Consider the following 21,776-nt stretch of genomic DNA (forward strand, 5'->3'; position numbering starts at 1 on the left):
AAAACTGGTTCTCTTATTGTGCTCACCAGGGTTCATAGTATTGGAAAATATAAAGATTACAGTTTTATGACTAACACTGTTTTGTCTATTGTTCCTCCAAAAATGACTAATTATCTCTAATTATCTTGGCAATTAATTGACTTACTCAAAAAATAATGTCATACTTGAAATCAGTGGGAAAAAAGCAGCAAGGCTGACATGTTTTACAGAGTTTACTTTAAAATTTAAATTTGTTTTAAGAGCCATGTCCTTCCTTAAAAGTGGCTCCAAGCAATGTTTGATTCCTGTAAGTCATTTAGACATCATAAAGCAAACTGTGTCAACTTTTAGAAATAAAGCTTTCATGTCATGAAAATGTAAATCTCTGTTGCAGCTAGGGAAGTTTGGGTAGATTTTGTTTTATTTGGGGCTTGTTGATTCCTTTTAGGGAAAAAGTTCGGGCGCGTCAGTTTATCGTTGCACAGTAAACATAGCACAGTGATGACAGCGGCGAAGCAGAGACAGGACGGGCGATCTTTCAACAACGTGGTTTATTGCCGAAACCCGTGCTGCCCTCTGTTCGACCAGTTGATAGCTCTGTATCACCACCGCTCCAGCCCAACCAGGGAAATTCTGAAAGCAGCAGAGATTGCATGCGGAAAATAAAATTGCATCAGCAGGCTGTCCTTTGCTTTATCACAGCGAGAGCTAGGTTTCTTGGCATAGGTAGCATTGCACAACTTTAGCTTTGTTGTTTTGCATGAGGTCGCGGGTTCGATTTCAGGCCGCAGTGGCTGCTGTTCTAATGGAGGCAGAAAGCCAAAACTCCTGTGTGTATGAGATTTCGGCGCACGGTAAAGATCCCCAGGTGGCCAAATTAATCCGGAGCCCTCCACTGCAGCGCGCCTTATCGCCTGTGTTGCGTCAGCGGGTTAAACCCTTCAATCAATCAAGTTTTGTCATTTTCTTTTCCTTCTCTACTTTAGCGAGTCAGATGTGTGTATATATGTGCCGGAATCGCAATAAAACAATTTGTTGAAAGTTAGCGCCTGTCCCGTCTTAACCCCATCATCCTTTGTTGTTACTGTGGTATGCTTATTGTGTGTTGATATCGGGGCTGCTCAGAGCAGATGCTTGGGTACATTTTAAAAGAAAAAGCTGTACATAAGCATGTTGATGTGGCACCGTCCAAAGCGGTAGTGTTGAGGAACGGGGACAGCAGTCAGGCGTGGAGCATTCCACAGCTGGCCTAGTTGTGGGGCATAAGGCCCAGAGAGGGAGCGATAATGTTGTGAGCACCCGCCGCAGTGGCTAAGTCCTTCTTCTGAGCCCAATGTTTGATCTCGGCTGTAGTGGCTGCTTTTCATATGGCGGCAAAAAAGTGAAAATACCCGTGCGTCGAAATTTCGGCGCACGTTACAGATCCGGAGGTTGAGTATTTGGGAGCCCTCCATAACGATGTGCCTTGTAGCTAACCCAGATGTATCTGGTGCGTTAAACCCCGTAAACTCGTGTGTTTTGTGGCGTCTTGGTGTTGATAGGCCGTGCACCCCCCTCAAACCTTCTTGTTCCCGTTGTCCCTCTGGTGGCAGGCCAGAAGGCGTGCTTGCACGTGCACGGGGCCATGCCGTACCTGACGGTGCCCTGCACGGAGCCTCGCCCCGAACGCTTTGCTGTGGTGCTTGCCTCCGAGATCGATCTGCTGCTCAACACCGCGGCGGGCAGGGCCACCAGCATGCACCGGCATGTGCACCACGTGAGCGTCATCCGGGCCACGTGAGTATCGTGGGCGTCCTCCAGGGAGGGCATCTGGGACCCGTGCCCTATGGGATGTGCAAGTTGACAAATTTGCTGAGCATCAGACATGTAATTGCTGAGAACTGGGAGCAGGTGGAGCATCAGGATAACAAAATGAATACCAAGAGATGGGACTATAAGTGGAGGCACGCCATTAACTCAGTGGAGGGATTGAATCGTAAAATGAAGAGGCAAAGAGTGGTCTAGGTCATCCCAAAACAGGAATGGCTGGAGTAAGGTGGGAGAGGCCTTCCTTCCTGAAGTGGGAACCAATGGGCTGCTGCTACTGATGAGGATGGGTCGTACAAACTTGCACCAAGGGAAGGCCAAATGACAGCACCCACTGGCCTGCCGATCTTTTCTCTTGGCTGATATTTAACCGGGGGCGAGCTGCCTTGTTTAGCATCGTTTCTTGTGGTAGTTCGCATGTTCACCGGGCACCTGTATTTGGGCGGGCTAGGGGAACTTTGCCAGAGCACAAATAACTGATGTGGCTGTTCGCATAAATGCACAGAAAACAACACTGTTCTACACCGCGAATGTTTTTTGGAATTGTTAAAATTCACAGGTATTTTATTATTGAGTTTTACCAACCATGACAATACGTAAAATGTATGTAATTTCACTAACTTGCCTGCCACTGTGGCTAAGGCACGAGGATGCAGGTTCAATACTGTACTGGCTACGACGGCCGTTTTCTTGATGGAGGCGGAAAACAAAAACGTGGCGCAAACTAGATGTAGACGAAAGAAACGAGGTAAGACATATACAGGCACAAATGTGGCGCCTGTATATGTCTTACCTCGTTTCTTTCGTCTACGTCTAGTTTGCGCCACGTTTTCTTCTTCCTTAAAATATGTACCAACTAGCTCAGCAACAAGTTTTGTTAAAACAAAAACACCCTTGTGTCGAGATTATGGCGCAGAATAAACATACTCGGGTTAGTCTGAATTTGTAGCCCCCCTTCCACTGTGCAGCACCTTGTAGTCCTGGTGTAGCTTTGGTGCATCAACACCCCAGACTTTTGGAACGGGTGCAGTTTTACATCATCAGTGTGCACTGCACGGGAGTAACAAGCATGTTGCAAATCACTGCTCAGTTAGGTAGTGTACATGTTTTTTGCTTTGTCTGTTCTTTGGAATGCAAGGAGACATTTGGGCGGGGGCTTTTTTTCCCCTCAAAGTCCATTGCCTGATCATGCTTGCTTTGGCACAAATTATGCTCTAAGCGCGCTCACTTTTCAGCCACGACATGTGTTAGTGATTTGCTGGATGGTGAAAACATCACGAAAGAAGTGTCTTTTCAGTGAAGAACCTGGGTAGAGGAAGCGGTTTGGTGGGAAGTGTGTTTATCTGTTTGTGAGGTTATGGCCCTCTCTTTTTGTGTAAGGTGAGGGAAATAACTTGGAAAGAGAAGCCTTTCTCACAAAAGCTGCTGCACAAAATTTTTAGGATTTCCGCCGTCACCTTCTCCCCTTTGTTTACAAGAAACCAAGCAGTCCTGCCGGCCATCGTGCTATCGTAGGAATCCAAAAGCTGTGATGCTACCACAGGCATCATCCGATTGCCTTCGAAATTTCGAGGAGGAAAGCCAGGCTTCTATAGTAGCGTGACAACACTAGCAGTGGGTAGCAGTTGCCAGTTTTTTCATACTTTGTGAGCTACTCTGCTGCCCAAATAATAGTAGTATTGTTTTGACGTACTGTGTATGGTGACACGAAAATGATGGAGTGCAAAGCCACTGATCTTGAAGGCCCCTCCACATGGTGTTGCACCTGCTAGAGGGGTGAAATGAGTCTTCAATAGACGGGGGCTTCTGTTTGTTGTCACGCTATCTCTCCAGGCGCTCAGTGTCTGCTGGGATTTTTTTTTATGGTCTCGCCGCATGTCTTGCACTGGTTCTTGAGTAGTGCAGCACTCACAAGGGACGTCTATAATGAATGGCGTTCTATTTTCTGCCTTCGTGAGGTCAGTTCGAGCTCAGTCTATGCTGCTACCAGTCCATGTTGCTACCTCGGTGCTGCGTGCTATATCCGAAAGGCTAGAAAATATTTTTTACAAATGGATCACCTCATTTTGTGAAGAGCATTGTATTATATCAGCACAACAATTTGGATTCCGACAAGGAATTTCAACAGAGTTAGCTTTGTTAGCGCAAAAGGAGTTTGTTTTAAACAGCTTTGAGGATAAAAAACGAACATCAGGCATATTTGTCGATTTTTCTGAAGCATTTGATAGGAATAACCATTTAACTCTTTGCTAGGCTGGAACATTACCGATTTCGCGGCGTTTCACTCGAACCTTTGCGGTCGTATCTAATGCATAGAAAGCAATGCATCTCCATCAAATCTGAACAATTGACAATGCAAAAACAATAGCGCAAGGTGTCCAGCAGGGAAGCATTCTTGGTCCCATTTTTTTTAATGTTTATATAAATGATATCGTCAATATTACTAAGCATGTGCATTTCATAGTTTATGCAGATGATGCGGGTACGCTTTTCCAGTCGAGTGATGTTATTGTCTAGAAAATTTAGCTGGTGATGCCTTGAGTCAGTTATTGAAATGGAGTACAATCAATTCTTTGGAAGCAAATGGGGTGAAAGCAAAAGCGGTTATATTTGTGCCATCACAAAATGTAATAACCAAAATATTAGATTATATCTTGGATTCGAGGACATACAGTTGTTGAAAGAGGATAAAGTGTTAGGGTAATCTTTGATAAGCATTTAACCTGGGGTGACCATATTGAGTGCACTGCTGGTTCTGTGGCGAGGACTTGTGGTATACTGGGCGAATTTCGACAGGTGTTACCCTCCAAGATTAAGCCTTTAATTTATCATGCATTATTTTCCTCTCGCTTGGGTTATTGCAATCTTGTACAGGGAACATCACAAACCAACATACAAGTATACTGCGGATAAGAGCCATCCAAAATGTTGCTAACGCACCATATGATGCGCATAATTACAAAATATTTTACAGCTTTATTGAAGTTCTGGTCCAGCACTTCTATGAAACTAACATTATCCTAAAATGCAAAAAATATTTTCAATACAACAATAATACTTTTATAAGTCTATGTAACCGAAAGAAACCGTTGTATAAATTCCTGGAGAGAAACATGTCATAACTTTTCCCGCGTCCAAACTACAGACTGCAGTTTCGTGTACTGTGTTTGTTGAATAAATTACACAACAATGGCATAGGCTTGAGTAATGTCTCCGGGAAACAATTGAAATCACGTCTGTGTAAGAATGGAGGCCTTGCCTCGAACTGGTTAAAAAAAATCTTTTTTCGTTTGTGTATTTATTATTGGGTTGTATTTCTGTGACCCAAATGTATATGCCTCTGACCCAGGCTGTGACTTTCGCGAATCCAGTTTTCTGTGGTTGATATTTTGAGAATTATCGCTGTATTATGTGGAACGTATGTGGAACGTATGTGGTTGTAACTCTAACTATGGTGTGCATAACATTGTATCGATGCAGCAATGTCGGCTGCATGTCTATTGATTGCACTACTATTGTGTTTCGTAATACCATTGTGTTTCATACCACTATTGTGTTAGCTGTGGAGTGGATAATAGTATCCATACAGCAGTCTCTCCTACATGTCTGTTGTAATACTACTGTGTTTCATGTACGCATAGTCGGAAAGCTGTATAGCATATGCATATACAGTAGAATCTCGATAAACAGAAATCGCTTAAACGGAATTGCCGCTTAAACGGAACAGTAGCCGGTAAGTTGGTTGGTTTTGTATTCAGATAACGTAAAAAAACTTCCGGTAATCGGAACTAAAATTTCTGCATCACCGTGTAAACGGAACTAGAATCGGAACTTCTTGTGTAACCCTCGGCATGAGAATCAGCTTTTTACGGTTCCGGCTGTTTCGTTTTTGTTTTTCTTCCTCCATGTTTTTTTTTAGCCTCGTTGGCCTCGTAAGCCTCTTCTCGTAAGTGGTTAGCCGTGTTAGCGCAACGAATGCAACATCGCAGTTCTTGTTCCAGTCGTTCAGTCTCGATTCAAGACGCCGAGGTTTACAGGGCTCAGTTCCTGCCGCCTCGTTCGCGCCATCGTGGTGCTATTCGTGCTTCATTACGACGTTGCCGTCTTCTAAATTCGGTGGATCGTAAGCACTCGCGAAGTTCCGGCCTCTAGCCTCCGTGAAAATGCAGTTGCAAGGACTCAAACAAAAATAATTGATGCATTTTGTAGTGCACAGCGACTCATTGTTGCCAAATCAACTTTGTGAATGCTCCGCCTAAGCATCTTGTAGTTTTCTTGCTTTCTGAAAAACTACCCGCTACATTCACCTTCTAGTGCTTAGAGTTCCATGAAATGCCCTTACGAGTGTGCACGCACATAAATTTGCACATTTGCACATCTATCTCGGTAAACGGAACTCGTGTTAAACGGAACTAATTTTTTCGGTCCCTTGAAGTTGCGTTTATCGAGAGTCTGCTGTAACATCAAACACTGTAACCATTGCCAAAACAAAGGGCAAGGACCTTGTCAAGCTTCTGTACGCAGCTTTTTGTTCTTGTTCCAGCACTGTTTTTGTGAAAAGAAGGCTAAATAGAAAGTTGATTGCTTACGTATAGGCCACACACATATAACACACTCCCACCTGCTCACTGGATCGCCAAGACCTCTGTTGTTTTTGGGTGACGACCCCGTGATTTCTATCGGGCTCATTTTTGAGTATTTATCAGAAGTCGAATTTTTGCACCTCATTTCTTGTCATACATAATCAAAAACTGGCCCTCTACACCAGCCATCAGCTTTTATTAGAGCCTGCTGTTTCATCTCTGGTTAATCACCTTTTCACAAGGATGGCTTGGTGGGCTAGTTGGTGTAGCATCACAAAGGGGTTAACAGTGCACAAAGACGACGACACACAAGGAAGAGAGGACGGGACAAGCACTTGGACATGACAGGACAGGATCAGCGCTTGTCCTGTCATCTCTTCCTTGTGTGTCGTCGTCTTTGTGCGCTATTAACCCCTTCATAATCACCTTTGTTTGGCGCTCTTTGCCCTAGCTGGCCTTGCGCCGGACAATTCCAAACATCATCACCATCAGAAAGTTTATTGATTGATTGATTGATTGCTACGTGCGTGCGTGTGCGTATGGACGTGCAGGCCGCTGTACGGATTCCACGACCGGGAGCAGACCTTCCTGCGCATCTTCCTCTACAACCCCCTGCACGTGGCCAAGTGAGTGCCCCCCGTTTTATTATGCATAGCCTCCTGCACTGTGTTCGCTGCCAGTTCCAGGGTTACACTGGGTTACACTTGACTTTTAACGGTTGTCGCAACGTATTTCTAGGTGAACAGGCTCTCATCATGGCACATGGGTGGGGGCCCAAATGAAGCGCAATGTGCGGCTGTTGGGACGAGTCACTGGGCAAGTGCGTGCTGTTCACAGGGGTGAGACAGCTGCGCATATTGCGCAGTTTTGATACAAATTTGTTTTCCTGCGCCGGGCTGCTCCAAAAGCTTGAAAATTGCAAAAATTGCGCCAGACTGCTCCAAAACAGTCTCAGTGCCAAGGATTTTAACGCTCCCGTCAGTTTCGGTGGGGGAAAATGCTTACAGATGGCCTAATTTTTCCGCAACCCAAGGTGATGCTGTTTGTAAAGGTTTAATTGATTGATCATCCAATAATAAAACCCACATAAAATTGTCCCCGTGGTATTTTTTTCGAAAGTCACAATGTCGGGTTGCACATGTTATATAATGTGTGTTTTTTCCCACCGAAAATCATTGCAAAGTCCTGTAGAAAAACACTTATGTGTGCTGAGGTGACAAACTATTTGGGCGAGCTGATGAAAAAAATGCCCCGTATCTCCAGAACTACATTATTGGGCGCCTCCATCTTGGTGTGCTGAAGATTGGAAAACATGGCTGCTGGGCGAAGCAGTTGCTCGTGGTTCAGGCAGAGGCACGTTGTTCACGCCCATTTCTACCATGGTTTTGGTTATGGGGGTGGCTGCGTTTACATTTAGTCATTTGATCTGTTGCGGGAAGTTGTTCGACTCGAAAGACGGGAATTCATGTCGGCCTTGAGTGTGAGGCGCGGTGCGTGCCTGAAGTGAAATTTTGGACTCATTGCGGTTTTTTAAAACGCTTAGTTACTGATACCTGTCACAGCGAGCTTGCGAACGGCGGGAATGGGGCGATCGACACTGCAGAAGTGGCGACGCAGGCACATCGCCGCAAAATGTTCAAGCAAGGTTCGCCGATAGCGGCACGGGCTATTATTGCATGCTAGTAATAATGGTTCATCTATCTGAAGTGAAATCTATTGCCAGAAGAGTGGTGGCGAAACATACCAACGTTACTAAAATTGCGATCGTAGTGAACGGGCACCTTGAGGATTGATATGAGAGGGCTGGTGGGGTGCGACGACTGTCACCTCGCTTTCCGCAACTTTTGTCGTGGCTCTTACACTTGCGCGCAAAGCCGAGTCTGCGGATTAAAAAAAATAATAATTTTGGCATTCACATGCTATTAAAAATTACTTGCGAGTGCTTAGTTTTTCAATTCAATATTTTCAACGGCACTCCACGCTATCTATGCACAGAGCCTAAGAATTTAAAAATGGCTAGTAAAAAGGTAGTGCAGTTCGTACCTTGTGATACTCTGGTAGAAAAAATTTTATTGAAAGGCTGTTTCAATGTTATGTACGTATAGAACCGATTAAAAAGTGCATTTTTGCCACCCGAGTTGCCAAAAATTCAATTTTTAGGCTCTTAAGGTGACATAATAAATGTCTTCTCCTGCTCCAAATCAAGGTTCTTCTGCTCCAAAATCAAGATTTCGCTGCTCCAAAAACTGCTCCCAAATCTCGTTAAGCTGTCTCACCCCTGTGTTCGAAAGCTGGTGGAAAGGTAGCTGACAGCAAGAAGAGTGCCCGCTTTGAATGCTTTGAGTGTTTGCATATAGGAATTTGCAAGCACTTGATAAGCTGGAATACGGGAAGAACAATAGAACGGAACTTGTAGTGGAGCCCAGCTGGCACTGTACGGACTACAGTCAAACCCGCTTATAACGAACAGCGTGATTCAAAGCGATTTTTTTGCTATATGAAGTGGTTCGATATAACCGAACCCACTTATAACAAGCTCCAGTATCAAGTTCGTTATACATGACGTGAAGAGTTGATTTAAAGCGCATTAAAGGAGTATTTCAAGTTTGTCAGAAGGCAGCAGGGCTTGCTGCTGCTTTGTAGTCATTTTGCTATGAAGCGCTGGGTTGCGAGGGCACGGAGAAATGGGGGATACATAGGAGCGGCCGGATTGTTGGAGTTGTGAGAGCAGCACAGCAGTTCTGGCCGTTTTTCTTTTTCTTTTTTTTTCTTTCCTCAAGCGCGATGTGTCCAGAGCTGCTCGCAACTACTTGATCACGTGGCAGGAAGCTGTCGAATAGGAGTGCTCCAATGCGAGGCAGGAAAAAGGCACGGATTGCTGCCGCTCGTGCGCATGACAGAAGCGTGGGCGGTCGGCACAGTGGCCCGGAGGCTTGGCGCAGCCGGTGTAAGAAGTGCGTTGGTGGGCTTTTGGCGAACAATTGCGCACGCTCAGAGTTCGATATATCCAGTGCTTTTTCCGTTATAGCAAATATATTTTACATGCGTAATGGTAAAAGAACTTTGAGTGTTTGCTATGAAGAATAATTCGTTCTATCCGAGTTCATTATATTCAGGTTTGACTGCAGTACCAAGGCAAAGCACGTGTACAGTCATGAACTGATGAAATGCGAACACTAAAGTATGCACCAGAGCACACAAATAGTGCAATTTCTTGCCGTGCAAGTCAGATTGTCCCGTGGCTTTATTAGAGCAACAAAGTTTGAAATTGTGTCTTTCGGAATATGTTACTAGCGGGCCTTTCTTTGATATCCGAAATCCATATTTGGTTTTATGGGTTCTGGTTCATATCTTCGTATTTGCGTTTCAGTTGTCCATGACTGTATTAGTGGTTGCCCATTGACCACCGCCCTCTAGTTAGTATGCAAAGTTACTGCAGCTGGGTAGCACTGCAGGTACTTTTTGATCATCCATCAAGTGTTTCTGCCTAGACTGTTTGAGACTGCAGAATGCTGGAAGGCATTTATCCTTTGGGAAGAGGTAGCTGCTGATGTGTGCTGTACTTGCTGTGTTTGCACGCAGGGTGTCTGAGCTGCTGCTGTCTGGGCTGGTGCTGAAGCGCGTGATGCAGCCCCACGAAGCACACGTCCCGTTCACCCTCCAGGTGCGTTCCCTTCCATGCCCACCCCAGTGTGAAGACGGATTAGTTTACAGTGTAGAAAGCATGTAATGGCAACATGAAGCTGGATGGAACACTGCAGCACTAGTGAAGTCGTTTCTCTGTTCTTGGCGAAGAGTGCCTGAACAGAACTCATTGTTGCTGCGTCACAAAGGCACCTCCTTGCTGGCCCCAACGTGATATATAGCATGAGGACGCAGGTTCGATTCCCAACCACGGTGGCCACTTTCCTGATGGAGGCGAAAAGCAAGAACGCCCATGAGTACGACATTTCGACGCACGTTATAAAGATCCATGGGTAGTGAGAATTAATTAGAGCCCTCCACTGTGGTGCGCCTCATCGCCTGCATTGTGGCAGCGCGTTCAAAAAAAAGGAACGTGACAGATGAAGGCACGGCTTTGGCATCTGCTCGGTGGGGCTAATGCGGGACAAAACATGACATAGCTTCATGCCCTAACCGAAAAATATTTCGCAAAAAACTTGAAACGGCGAACCTTTCAGCCTTCACGTGGTACCCCTGCCGAATCAATTGTGAAAATTTCGTTGTCGCGTTCTCTTCTTTTGTTTTTATTCTCTCTCTCTCTCTCCAGCAATTATGTTTACAATAGTTTCACTATTCCAAACTGATGTTGCTTTTTATTATAGTCTTGTTGTTGTTGTTTTCGCTGTATGTATTATACCTTGGCGCAAGCCCCCCCTTATGTAATGCCTTTGGGCCTTTAAGGAGCAAATAAATGAAATGAAATGAAAAATGGTGCAAAGTCTTAATACAAGAAAATCGTACAGCGTGCGCAAGGTTTGCGGTACAGTCCTCGTGATCCCTGCAGCAAGGAACGCTTGTTTCAGGACGCGGCAAAGTGTGGCCGTCAACGCCGCCTGTGTAACATTGCCTGATGCATCAGCTGCTTTCCAGTGGAAGCAGTAGGCACGCCTGAAGCATGTTCACTGGCGTGCGCTAGCATCACGGATCAGTCGAGAAACTGGGCCTCCTCTGGGCTTAAAGTGTGGAGATGCAGGGCTGCCACCTTGTGAAGGCTGGGCAAACCCTGTAAATCGTTTCGTATAGTTTTCGTGAGGTGGTGCTGTCAGGCAGACAGTCACCGAAGGCTAGCAAGCGGGGAAGGGCAGGGTAGAGCGACAGCAAAGTGGCTGTTTTGCTGTTCTGAGCTGACACGATGGGCAACGTTACACGTGCAAAGTTGGACTGATAAGCATGGCAGCATCTGTGTAGCATGCTGCCCTAGCGGTATGCTGTTTTTTTAAACAGGGGGGTGAGTGCAGTTTTGCACTGGTGAAAGCGCGTTTGCCAAGCAGTGCTATTGCGTGCAACTTCCACAATGGTTTAGACCCCTTAAGCAGAACTATTTATACTTTATGCTGTGAGAAAACGTTGCTGCATTATCTCCTGACCATGCAGTCGTGACTGCACTGCTGTGGCTGTCCACAAAGTGGCCAGCTTTGAGTGGGTGTTGTTGAGGCCCTCCCCTTCCCACCTGCCTCATCCCCTGCTGTTGCAGTTCATGGTGGACCACAACCTGCACGGCATGGGCCTGGTGCGGGTGGACCCCTTCAAGTTTCGGCGGCCCACCTGCTGGAAGCCCAGCGGCGGGGGCGAGGGGGGCGGGGCCCGACACAGCGGCACAGCGGGCCGCCTCTGGGACCTCCACAGCCTGCCCCCGTAAGAGGAATCCCCTGCAGTTCCCCTTTGCCCCCTAGGATTGCGAAGAATTCACCTATCCCCACTTCTGGAATGGCTGAGCAGCTACATTCTGTTCCTCTAAATGGTTCCGTTGAATTACCAGTGAATGCTACACAATGCAGATGTAACCAGGTGCAGTGAGAAATGCGCAAGCATACAAATTGCGTCACCCAATGTCAGGGATGGTTGGATGAAGCACTTGGTGACACATCTTGTGCTATGCATCTTGAACTGTAGCACAAGAGGCAACGACAGGAGGTAAAGAAGACGACCGGACTGCGCTGTATAGTGTTGTAATGTCATCTTCTTTCCTGTCGTATTCCTGTCATATTCCTGTCGTCTCCTGCCGCCTTGTCGTGTTTGTTTATCGCGCTGAATTTCAAGATGCATAACCAGTACCAACTTGCCCAATTTTCGATCCTTTTACATCTTGTGCTATCAAGCTTGAAAGGCTTACAGCAGATGGCAAAACACGACTGCCTTTTTGATTTGCAGGTAGGGTCTGTGTGTTGTTCTGGGGACTTTTTTACGGCGCTTGAGGAAGCTATGTTGATGTCTGCTTTGTGTACGTTTGCACCCGTGCCATTGTTGTGCTATGTGATAAACATGCATGTGATAACATGCGTGATAAACAAGCATGTGACAAACATGCTTTGTAAATGCTGATTTTTTTTCTTCTTTTATGCGAGAAACTAAAAAAGAAAAGGGGGGCAGGCCACTGTATCCTCTTGAACAGTATGGCTATGATGACGAAGAAGAAAGGGAAGTCGAAGAGGCATTGATGGATATGAGAGAGTGGCGGGACATCCTTTTCTTCACAAGATGATGCTCCTCATGTGGTTGAATGGAATCATGGGGTAACATTGCGCTACATTCGAGAACAAGGGAGGCCGTCTGTAAACCAGGCATTACATTCTATCAACTAAAATTAACCCACTAATTACCACAAGTGTCTTCTGAAAGCAGTGCTGGTCACACCCTTCAGCAAACAGGAAATTGGGCTGTCCGCTCCTTGGAGGCAGTGTGTATGTTGAAACTTTACTCTCGCAAAAACAAAGAGTAAAGTTTGTTTACTCTTTGTTAAAAACAGAGTAAACAAACTCTGTTTGCTCTTGGAGTAAATTTTTAGTTTACTCAGAGTAAACTCTGAGTTCACTCTTAAAGACAGGTGAAAGAGGAGAATAAGGTCAAATGATGACCAGTGGTCACGTTTTGTATAAAATACATTGTAAATATAGTTCTCGTTCTCTTCCTCTAACAAAAGTGTTGCAGCCATGTCAGTGTTTGCGTGTGCCTGCGTGCAGGGAGCTTTTTGGCGACCTGGAAAAGCAGGCAGTGTGTGAGTTGGAGCTGGACTGCTGTGCTCGGGACATCCTCAATGCCCAGGAGACAGGTGGGCCTCCCTTCTTGACTGCTTACTCTTCAGCGACAGCGAGTTTTTTTTACTAGGGCCGTGGCAGGCTGTCAGGTGTCGTGGCCGTTCAGCCGTTGCGTGTTGCCTGCCTCAACTCGTGCCTTGTTTGTTGCCTTTGGATGATGTGGTGCACACAGCTGTACTTGTGGCTTGCTTGCCCCGCTCCCTAGTTTCGACATGCACCTGGTGGTTCTAGGAGCCTTAATAGGGAATGGTGAGCTTTGCTTGCCCTCAAGTTGGGCTAGAGCGTTTTTGGGTCATTGCGGTAAACGTAAGACTCTGGAGCGGTAGCAGGCTTTATGGTGACACTCATTCACTTGTAAGAACGAGTTGGGTAGGGTGCCCTCAACCAGTTCTGTATTTGAAATATGAATTGCTCTTACAAGAAACATCAATTGTCATAAGTGTGCCCATACCCTGCTTGATCATTCTGGCATGCCCCTTGAATTGTAGTCTTGGTGTTCAGGAAAAGCTTGTTTTATTGTGTGGATATACAGTGGAACCCTGATAATAGGACTTTCAAGGGGCCGCGTGAAAGCGTCGTATAATTGGGGCACGGGTAAATGCTTGGCCTGGTAGACGGTCTCACGTGACAGTTGGGCTAAGAACTTGACTCGGAAAGAAAGAACTCAGGGGGAACACTGGTCTTGAACACCGAAAATTTTCCAAAAAGTCAATTTCCTGTATTAATTTTATTTGCAGTCTACAGGTCCCAAAGAATGTACCTGCAAAATATAATAGCTGTATCATAAGTATTCACAAAGCTGTTGCCTTTTGAAGTCAACTAAATGACCAATTTTACCTACGTTTCCAAACTTTGTGCCCTGTTTTCTCAGAACCAATTTTTTTTTCTCACACAATCAGCTGTCGGGTACTATATCTTGGGATGTACTGGTTCGATTTGTATCATTTTTGCTGAATTCGAAAGCTTATGAACTGAACAGTGCAATAAAACCACAATAGTATAGAATTTCTTTTTGATGGCACAAGATTTTACGCAGTTAGTTTTACAAAAACATTGGTAATTGATGACCTGGCATTTATGTAGTTAAAAGCAATTGCAGAGACAATGCTAAAATTGCTGCTGTGGTATAGTTGCACTCCATGGTCCTTCTGGAGCACAAAGGGATAAAAGCTATTAGAGTATTTCATAGGTAAATAATGAAAAAACTGCCTGAAATGGAGTGGCATAACATGTTGCACTACTTTAAACTTACACCTCATAGACGAAAACTGTCTGCATATTTGTGCTCAGGATGTTAAAATACACTCAATGTGTAAATCTCAAGCACATAGGTTAAACAATAACAAAAATGTCCCCCCCCTAAGGGGAGACACTAGTCTTAAAACAACTTCTTTCATTTTCAAGTAAACCTTGTGAAACTTGTCAGACTTGCTGCTTTTTTCCCACTTATTTCAACTATGCCATTATTTTTTCAGTTGGTCAATTAGTTCTCAAGATAATTAGAGATAATTAGCCATTTTTGGTGGAACAATAGACAAAACAGTGTTGGTCATAAAACAGTTATCTTTATATTTTTCAATACCACGAACCCTGGTGAATGCAACAATCGAAGCAGTTTTTTTATGCATCACTTGGAACTAATTTTACAGCTCATTAAACCTTGGTGGCACCAGTGGCAAGGAACTATTTTGAGTGCCTATCCGAACACTAAGTCTGAAGTTTAATGAGCTGTAAAGTTTGTTCCAAGCGATGCATCAAAAAACTGCTTCGATTGTTGCATTCACCAGGGTTCGTGGTATTGAAAAATATAATGATTACAGTTTTATGATCAGCGCTGTTGTGTCTGTTGTTCCACCGAAAATGGCTAATTATCTCTAATTATCTTGGAGAACTAATTTACCAACTGAAAAAAATAATGGCATATTTGAGATCAGTGGGGAAAAAGCCGCAAGACTGACAAGTTTCACAAAGTTTACTTGGAAATTAAAAGAAGTTGTTTTAAGACCAGTTTCCCTGCCTAAACTGCTATATTGAGTGGTCTCGCTTAATTTGCGAAACCATAACTGTAATCTAAAGCTTGTAAAAATAAAACACCTACTTTGTGCCCGCCAGCCCTGCACCTCACGTGTGCAATATAAGGCTGACGTGGTCGAGCAAATTGAGAGGGGGAAAAGGCGAGTGTGGGAAACTGCCAAGGCCAAGCGAAACGAACGTTAGTTCAAGGCGGCCGTGGAAAAAAAAAAAAAGGTGGCAAAGAAAGAAACAGAGCGACAATGCGGCCTTGAAAGACACTGATAAGGAGGGAGCAGATTGAGGTGTGGAGAGCACGCGAGTGGGCGAAGAAAGTGGGTGTTCAGTCATCGCCGTGGGGTTTGCGTTGTGTATGTGTTTTCACTGTCCGCCGGCCACCTGGGCTTCGACTCCTCGCGGTTGGCGCGTTGCCGTTCTGCTGCCACGTGGGACCGTCGAAGGTTTACTCCCGCTTGCCAGTACCCTTCTGCTTGCTTGCGTCCCTTCAGCAAGGGGTCTGGCCCGCCTGCGGACCTTCGCACATCAACCAGTGTCAAATGGGGGTTAAGAACAAATAAAGGACGTGTCGAGGCAGTGAAGTGGCTTAAAAGATGGAAAAAACGCCGGTTTATCCCCACCAAGGTCCGTTATATAAAGTGGACTACGTGAGGCCAAGCGTTGTACAATCGGGGTTTTTAATGCATTCTTTCTACAGGGATCACTGGGACCGCGGTAATCCATCGTAAGAAGCAGGTCGTCGTCGTAATTTTAGGGGAGGACGTATCAGCGGGGTTCCATTGTATTTTATATGAAGCATGAGCAGGTGCTGGCAATTAGAACTGTGCTAAAGTACATGTTGTGTAAAGTGCAGCAGTCATTGAACCTGTACGCTTTAGTGTTCCCCTCCACGGGACCTGGGAGTTATGTGAAATGTGGCATTGGACTGGGGAATTGGCTGAGTACGGTCGTTTGACTAAAAATTCCCTGGCATCGTTCAGTTGACAGGGCTGCCAACAGGAACGTGGGTTCCCGGAAAGCCTGGGTGAACATGGGTGTCATTAACTTGGTGGTATCCATGCGTGTATGCAGAGGCGGCGCTGAACCCGGGCTTGGCAGCACTGTGGCAAGAGGAGGAGGAACGCCGTCAGGAGCCCCTCATGTGGACGCCCCTCTCTGTCGGTGCGTAGAGTTTCTGAACCACAAAGTTTGGGAACCTGGTGGGTAACTGTCGCTAGTGTCAACGCAATTTGGCGAGAGAGTTCTGTGACAAAATGAATGCATCAGTAGGCCTTTCTTTTCATATTGTACTTGAAAAGCATTGCACTGGCAAGATTCTTGGGAGAAGTAGCTCCACCTGGTCCACTATTAAATAAATACGTGTTGCTTGTCAGGACATGGCGGCTACTCCGACATCTATTAGATCCAGAGAAAACCAAGTCGGAGGCTCGACAGCAGCTTCAAAAGCTCGTGTATAAATATGAAGGTCCGACGAAGAAACTGCTAACGGAGGTTAGGGATCGATACCTCAGTTGTGCTGGAGTTGAGAGTCTCCCTGAGTACGCGGGCTCGGAAAACCCGGACTTGGACAGTCCCATCACGGTGGCGGAAGTGAGGGCTGAAATCAACCGCCTCAGAACCAAAACGGCTGCCGGGCCGGATAAAATCAGCAACAGGATGCTCAGGAATCTTGATGACTGCTCCATTAGTAATCTAACAACGTATATGCAAAAATGCTGGGACAAGGGAGAGATACCGCAAGAGTGGAAATCTGCGAACTTGGTCTTGATTCCGAAGCCAGGGAAGAAGCTAAGCTTTGAGCACCTCCGACCAATTTCCATCACATCTTGTGTTGGAAAATTGATGGAGCACGTAATCCAAACTAGACTGAATAGATTCATGGAAGATCAAAACCTGTATCCTGATACTATGATAGGCTTCAGATCACACCTGTCGGTATGCGATGTCATGCTGCAGCTGAAAGAGCAGGTTATCGACAGAAAGACTGTTGATACTAGGGTAATTGTGGGTCTGGACGTCTCGAAAGCGTTTGATAATGTAAAACACGCAGCAATACTCGAGAACCTTGGCGTGCTAAACGTAGGCGTGAAGACGTATAACTACGTAAGGGATTTTCTCTCCAATCGGACTGCAAACGTCAGCTTGGGGGGAGAGTCGCTCGAAAATATTAAATTGGGTAATAGAGGGACACCGCAAGGGTCCGTCCTCTCTCCGACCTTGTTTAAGGGGGGAGGTGGGTCTTTGGACAATTTTTTTTTATTTTTAGTGCCAGCTTGATGAAAATTGGCAGTCTTGAGCAGTTTTTTATGCTGATTTCAAATATGTAATTGGTTTTAACATAGCAGAATTTGTTGAAGAAATACAGTGATGTGAAATGAATTTATTGAGGCATTTCTTACGGGGGTTTAGAGCTATTTCGCTTTATCAAGCTCAAAGATGAATTATATGGACATAATGCCAAAGGTCCACTCTGCCAGGCTATGCTATTTTTATTCATTTCAAAAGCTTTTGCAAAGTATGAAAAAAGTGAACATTTTATACCAACAATTTCTATAAAATTATTTCGTCATTACTCAATTTTGCTTATAGGTGAACAGCGTCAGAGTGATAAAAATAGCATAGCCTGCTAGATCAATTCAATACGAATACAATGATACCAGTCTTGCCATCCTAGCTCAAGAGCAACATAACAAAACCCCCCGTAAGGCGGAGCACGGTCTCGCAAAAAAGGAAACTCAGAAAAATGCATTTGAAGTTTCCGATCATGGTAACTTTTGTTACAGCACAGCTACAATAACAAAAATGGCATCACTGTGTAGCTCAGTTCTTCATGAAGAAAAGCACACTAAGTATGTGCCTGTACCACAAAAATAAGCGTAAAACATTCAGCGTAAAGCCAAGCATAATCTCTGAAAACGGTTGAGAAAAAGTAGATTTTCTACTAATAAACCGGAAACCAGATTTACTATTTCCCAGTTTATTCCAGTGCCTCTGAAAACTACATACAAGCCCACGCATCACATACTGCAGTCTGTTCTGCTACCTGTAATGCTAAAGCACAGCAGCCAATGAAAAAGTTACATTATTCCGTTATGCTTTTCAAAACTAAAGCAAAGACGTAGGTGAATTGAAATTTCTAATCAACGCTAGGGCTGTACAAATAGCTTCACCTGCTAGAGCAATTCAATACGAATGCAATGATACCAGTCTTATCATCATAGCTCAACTGCAAGATAAAAAAACACCCCGTAAGGGGGAAAGGCATCCCTCAAAACTAAAAACTGCATGGCCGTAGCTGGATATTGCAATTTTGTGATCAACACTAGGGTTGTACAAATAGCATCTCCTGCTAGAGCAATTCAATGCGAATGCAATGGTACCAGTCTTATCATCATAACTCAACTGCAAGATAAAAAAACACCCCGTAAGGGGGAGAGGGGTCCCTCAAAACTAAAAACTGCAGGGCTGTAGCTGGATATTGCAATTTTGTGATCAACACTAGGGTTGTACAAATAGCATCCCCTGCTAGAGCAATTCCATACGAATGCAATGATACCAGTCTTATCATCATAACTCAACTGCAAGATAAAAAAAACGCCCCGTAAGGGGGAGAGGGATATCTCAAAACAAAAAAACTGCATGGCCGTAGCTGGATATTGCTATTTTGTGATCAATACTAGGGTTGTACAAATAGCATCACCTGCTGGAGCAATTCAATACAAATGCAATGATACCAGTCTTATCATCATAACTCAACTGCAAGATAAAAAAACACCGCGGAAGGGGGAGAGGGATCCCTCAAAACTAAAAACTGCAGGGCCGTAGCTGGATATTGCAATTTTGTGATCAACCCTAGGGTTGTACAAATAGCATCACCTGCTAGAGCAATTCAATACGAATGCAATGATTATCACGAATTTATCACGTTCAAGTCCACGATGACGAATTCCGTGCCACTTTCCGAGCTTTCGCTCGCTGGTTCTGTCCAAAAGTTTGAACTTGCGCCCTATCGCCGACTGCGACGCCAAACGCTTCTTCACATCTGCCGCATGTTTAGCACGCTCGGCAGATTCACCAGCGGTGTAATACAAGGTGTCGATGCGGTTCTGATTGGCACTCGAGGAGCCGGATGACGGTTCGCCGACGCCTGAAGCACTGCAACTTGCCAGGGCCGGAGATTCCGAAAATCTTCTGTCTCAGACGCAACAGGCGATGTCGCCCCCCCGTTCCACGCGCGTTTCCGCCGCTTCCCGTACGCTTGACGCGTAGTTTTTTTGATGCGAACATCTCCCGGTATTGTAGCACGAAAAAGAACACGTTGCACCAAATTGCAGCAGCAGAGAGAAAAAGACACGATGAGATAAACTACCGTGGAGGCGAACGCGAGGAAAGAAAAACGAAAATACAAACGCAAAAGGCACCGGGTTCGCCGCGGCGCCCAATCAGAGACGTGATATGAGGGGCTCGTCTCGCGCGCGCGCGGTCCGGCCAATCAGGGGCTCGTAAGTGACCTTTCGAAAAACGGCGAGAGCGAGGGCCCTCGCCGTGCTACGCCATTTTGAGATATCGCAAAATACGCACAAAGAAACAACCTTCAAAACGCGTCCAAGATGGCTGCCGCCAGTCGTCTCCTTCGCGCATGGCGCGCGCGCGCGAAGTTCAAGCATTTCTTTCCCGATTTTCGACAATTTGGGGTCGCCGTCATGTTTACAAAGTTGATTTTCGGACCCTTTACGATCGAATTCAGCGGTGAAACTTTTAGAGTAGGTTCTTGAAGTTACAAAGGCTTCAAAAATGTATTTTTCTCAAAACACATTTTTTCGCGATTTTTGGCCATTCTAAGACCCGCGTCCCTCCTTAATGTAGCGATGATCGGGCTTCCAGGGCGGCTGGACGAAATAACAAACCTGAATTACACCATATATGCGGACGACTTGACGCTGTGGGTGAACAGGGGTAGCGACGGCCAAATTGAAAGTACACTTCAGAAGGCCATAGATACAATAGAAAAATATCTTGAGCCGATCGGGTTGAAATGCTCGGCAGAAAAATCAGAGGCTCTTTTTCTACCATCTCCAAAGAGGAAAAGGAACAGTCCCCCTTCCAAGAGCTACGACATTGCTTTACGAGTGAATGGAAATGCCATTCCGACCGTAGACACTATTAGAGTCCTAGGGCTGCGCATACAAACAAATGGCAAAAACACTGAAACTATCAGGAGACTTGAAGCGAGTACCAGCCAGACGTGCCGGTTACTTAAGCGCATTTCTAACAAGCATGTGGGGATGAGGGAGGCCAATCTCTTGAGATTGGTTCAGGCTTTCATCATAAGTCGTATAGTATTCGTTGCACCCTATCTCAAACTTTGTAAAACAGAGAAAGATAAAATTGAAATCATACTCAGGAAAGGGATCAAAACCGCACTAGGTCTTCCTCCGAACACCCCGACGGTAAAGCTTCTAAGACTAGGTGTATCAAACACTCTGGATGAGCTTATAGAAGCTGCCACGGTGTCTCAGCATCAAAGACTTTTGAGAAGTAAAACTGGAAGGAACATCATGGAGCGCCTGGGATTCGAACCGTCTCAGTGTTCCAAGCAGACTGATATCGTACCTAGACCAACTAGGAATAGACTCATGATTATACCGCTGCCTAAAAACATGCACCCGGTATTTCACAAAAGCAGACGAAAAAATAGGGCTATCGCCTTGCAGGCCAAATTTGAAGGGAGGTCTGATGTGCTATACACGGACGCTGCCGAATACGACAATAACAAGACCGCACACACAGCGGTAGTAGTTCGTGAGAGTGGAGACCCGGTCTCGTGCTGCACCGTCAAAAACACAAATGCAACTGAGGCAGAAGAAGTTGCTATTGCTCTAGCAATAGCACAAACCGGTACAAGGGTGGTTGTTAGTGACTCTAAGGCAGCCATTAGGAATTATGATATGGGCAGGGTCTCTGCTGCAGCCGCCAAAATTCTCAGAGAAGGTCAAGTATCAGCAGATCAAATTTCACTGATATGGTGCCCGGCCCACCAGGGTCTGCGGGGGAACGAGAAGGCGCATGCGACCGCCCGAGGCCTCACTTACCGGTCGATCGCAGCTGACTCAACGCCTCCACGCGAGGAACCCCTTCCTTCACGTGACGAACTAACGACATTCCAAGAAATAATTTCTCATTATAAGCTCGGTCGCAAGATCTATCCAGCGGCGGATAAACAGCTCAGCAAAAAAGAGGAAGTCATGTGGAGGAAATTGCAAACCGGGGTGTTTCCAAACCCTCAACTATACAGCAAATGGCACCCGGAAGTCTTTACTTCTAAGTGCACTCACTGCAATAACATTGCGGACCTAGCCCACATGGTCTGGACATGCCCTTTCTATAATGACCCGAACAGAAATGTGGAATCCTGGGAGATCTTATTACTCAACCATAAAGCAGAAGAGCAACGCAAAGTCATCGGTCTGGCCCTGACCGCCGCCGAATCCCAAGGGATTCCGGCCGACGGTTAGGGGGTGAACGGGGGTCTAGGCTAATGCCCTCTCCCTCGTCATTTTAGACGGGTGCAAATAAAAGTTAATTCTCTCTCTCTCTCTCTTGTGATGAGTACTGAAAGTTT

The 21,776-nt window shown here is 45.5% G+C and overlaps 2 protein-coding genes across 2 annotated transcripts in view; both read left to right on the forward strand.

Moving 5' to 3' along the window:
• Positions 1-21,776, forward strand: part of LOC144172902 (uncharacterized) — a 121,951-nt gene that overhangs the window by 2,656 nt on the left and 97,519 nt on the right. The window contains 6 exon segments of the mRNA XM_077701494.1: positions 1,572-1,755; positions 6,920-6,994; positions 9,951-10,032; positions 11,566-11,726; positions 13,052-13,140; positions 16,226-16,315. Coding sequence (XP_077557620.1) covers positions 1,572-1,755; positions 6,920-6,994; positions 9,951-10,032; positions 11,566-11,726; positions 13,052-13,140; positions 16,226-16,315 — 681 coding nt within the window.
• Positions 20,023-21,739, forward strand: LOC144172900 (uncharacterized). The gene is made up of 2 exons (XM_077701491.1): positions 20,023-20,110; positions 20,582-21,739. The coding sequence occupies exons 1-2, from the start codon at positions 20,023-20,025 to the stop codon at positions 21,667-21,669; spliced, it is 1,176 nt and encodes a 391-aa protein (XP_077557617.1). The 3' UTR covers positions 21,670-21,739.

The sequence above is a fragment of the Haemaphysalis longicornis genome, unplaced genomic scaffold (genome assembly GCF_048455015.1).
Source record: "Haemaphysalis longicornis isolate Haplotype H1 unplaced genomic scaffold, Haemaphysalis longicornis Haplotype H1 scaffold_267, whole genome shotgun sequence".
Classification (NCBI taxonomy): domain Eukaryota; kingdom Metazoa; phylum Arthropoda; class Arachnida; order Ixodida; family Ixodidae; genus Haemaphysalis; species Haemaphysalis longicornis.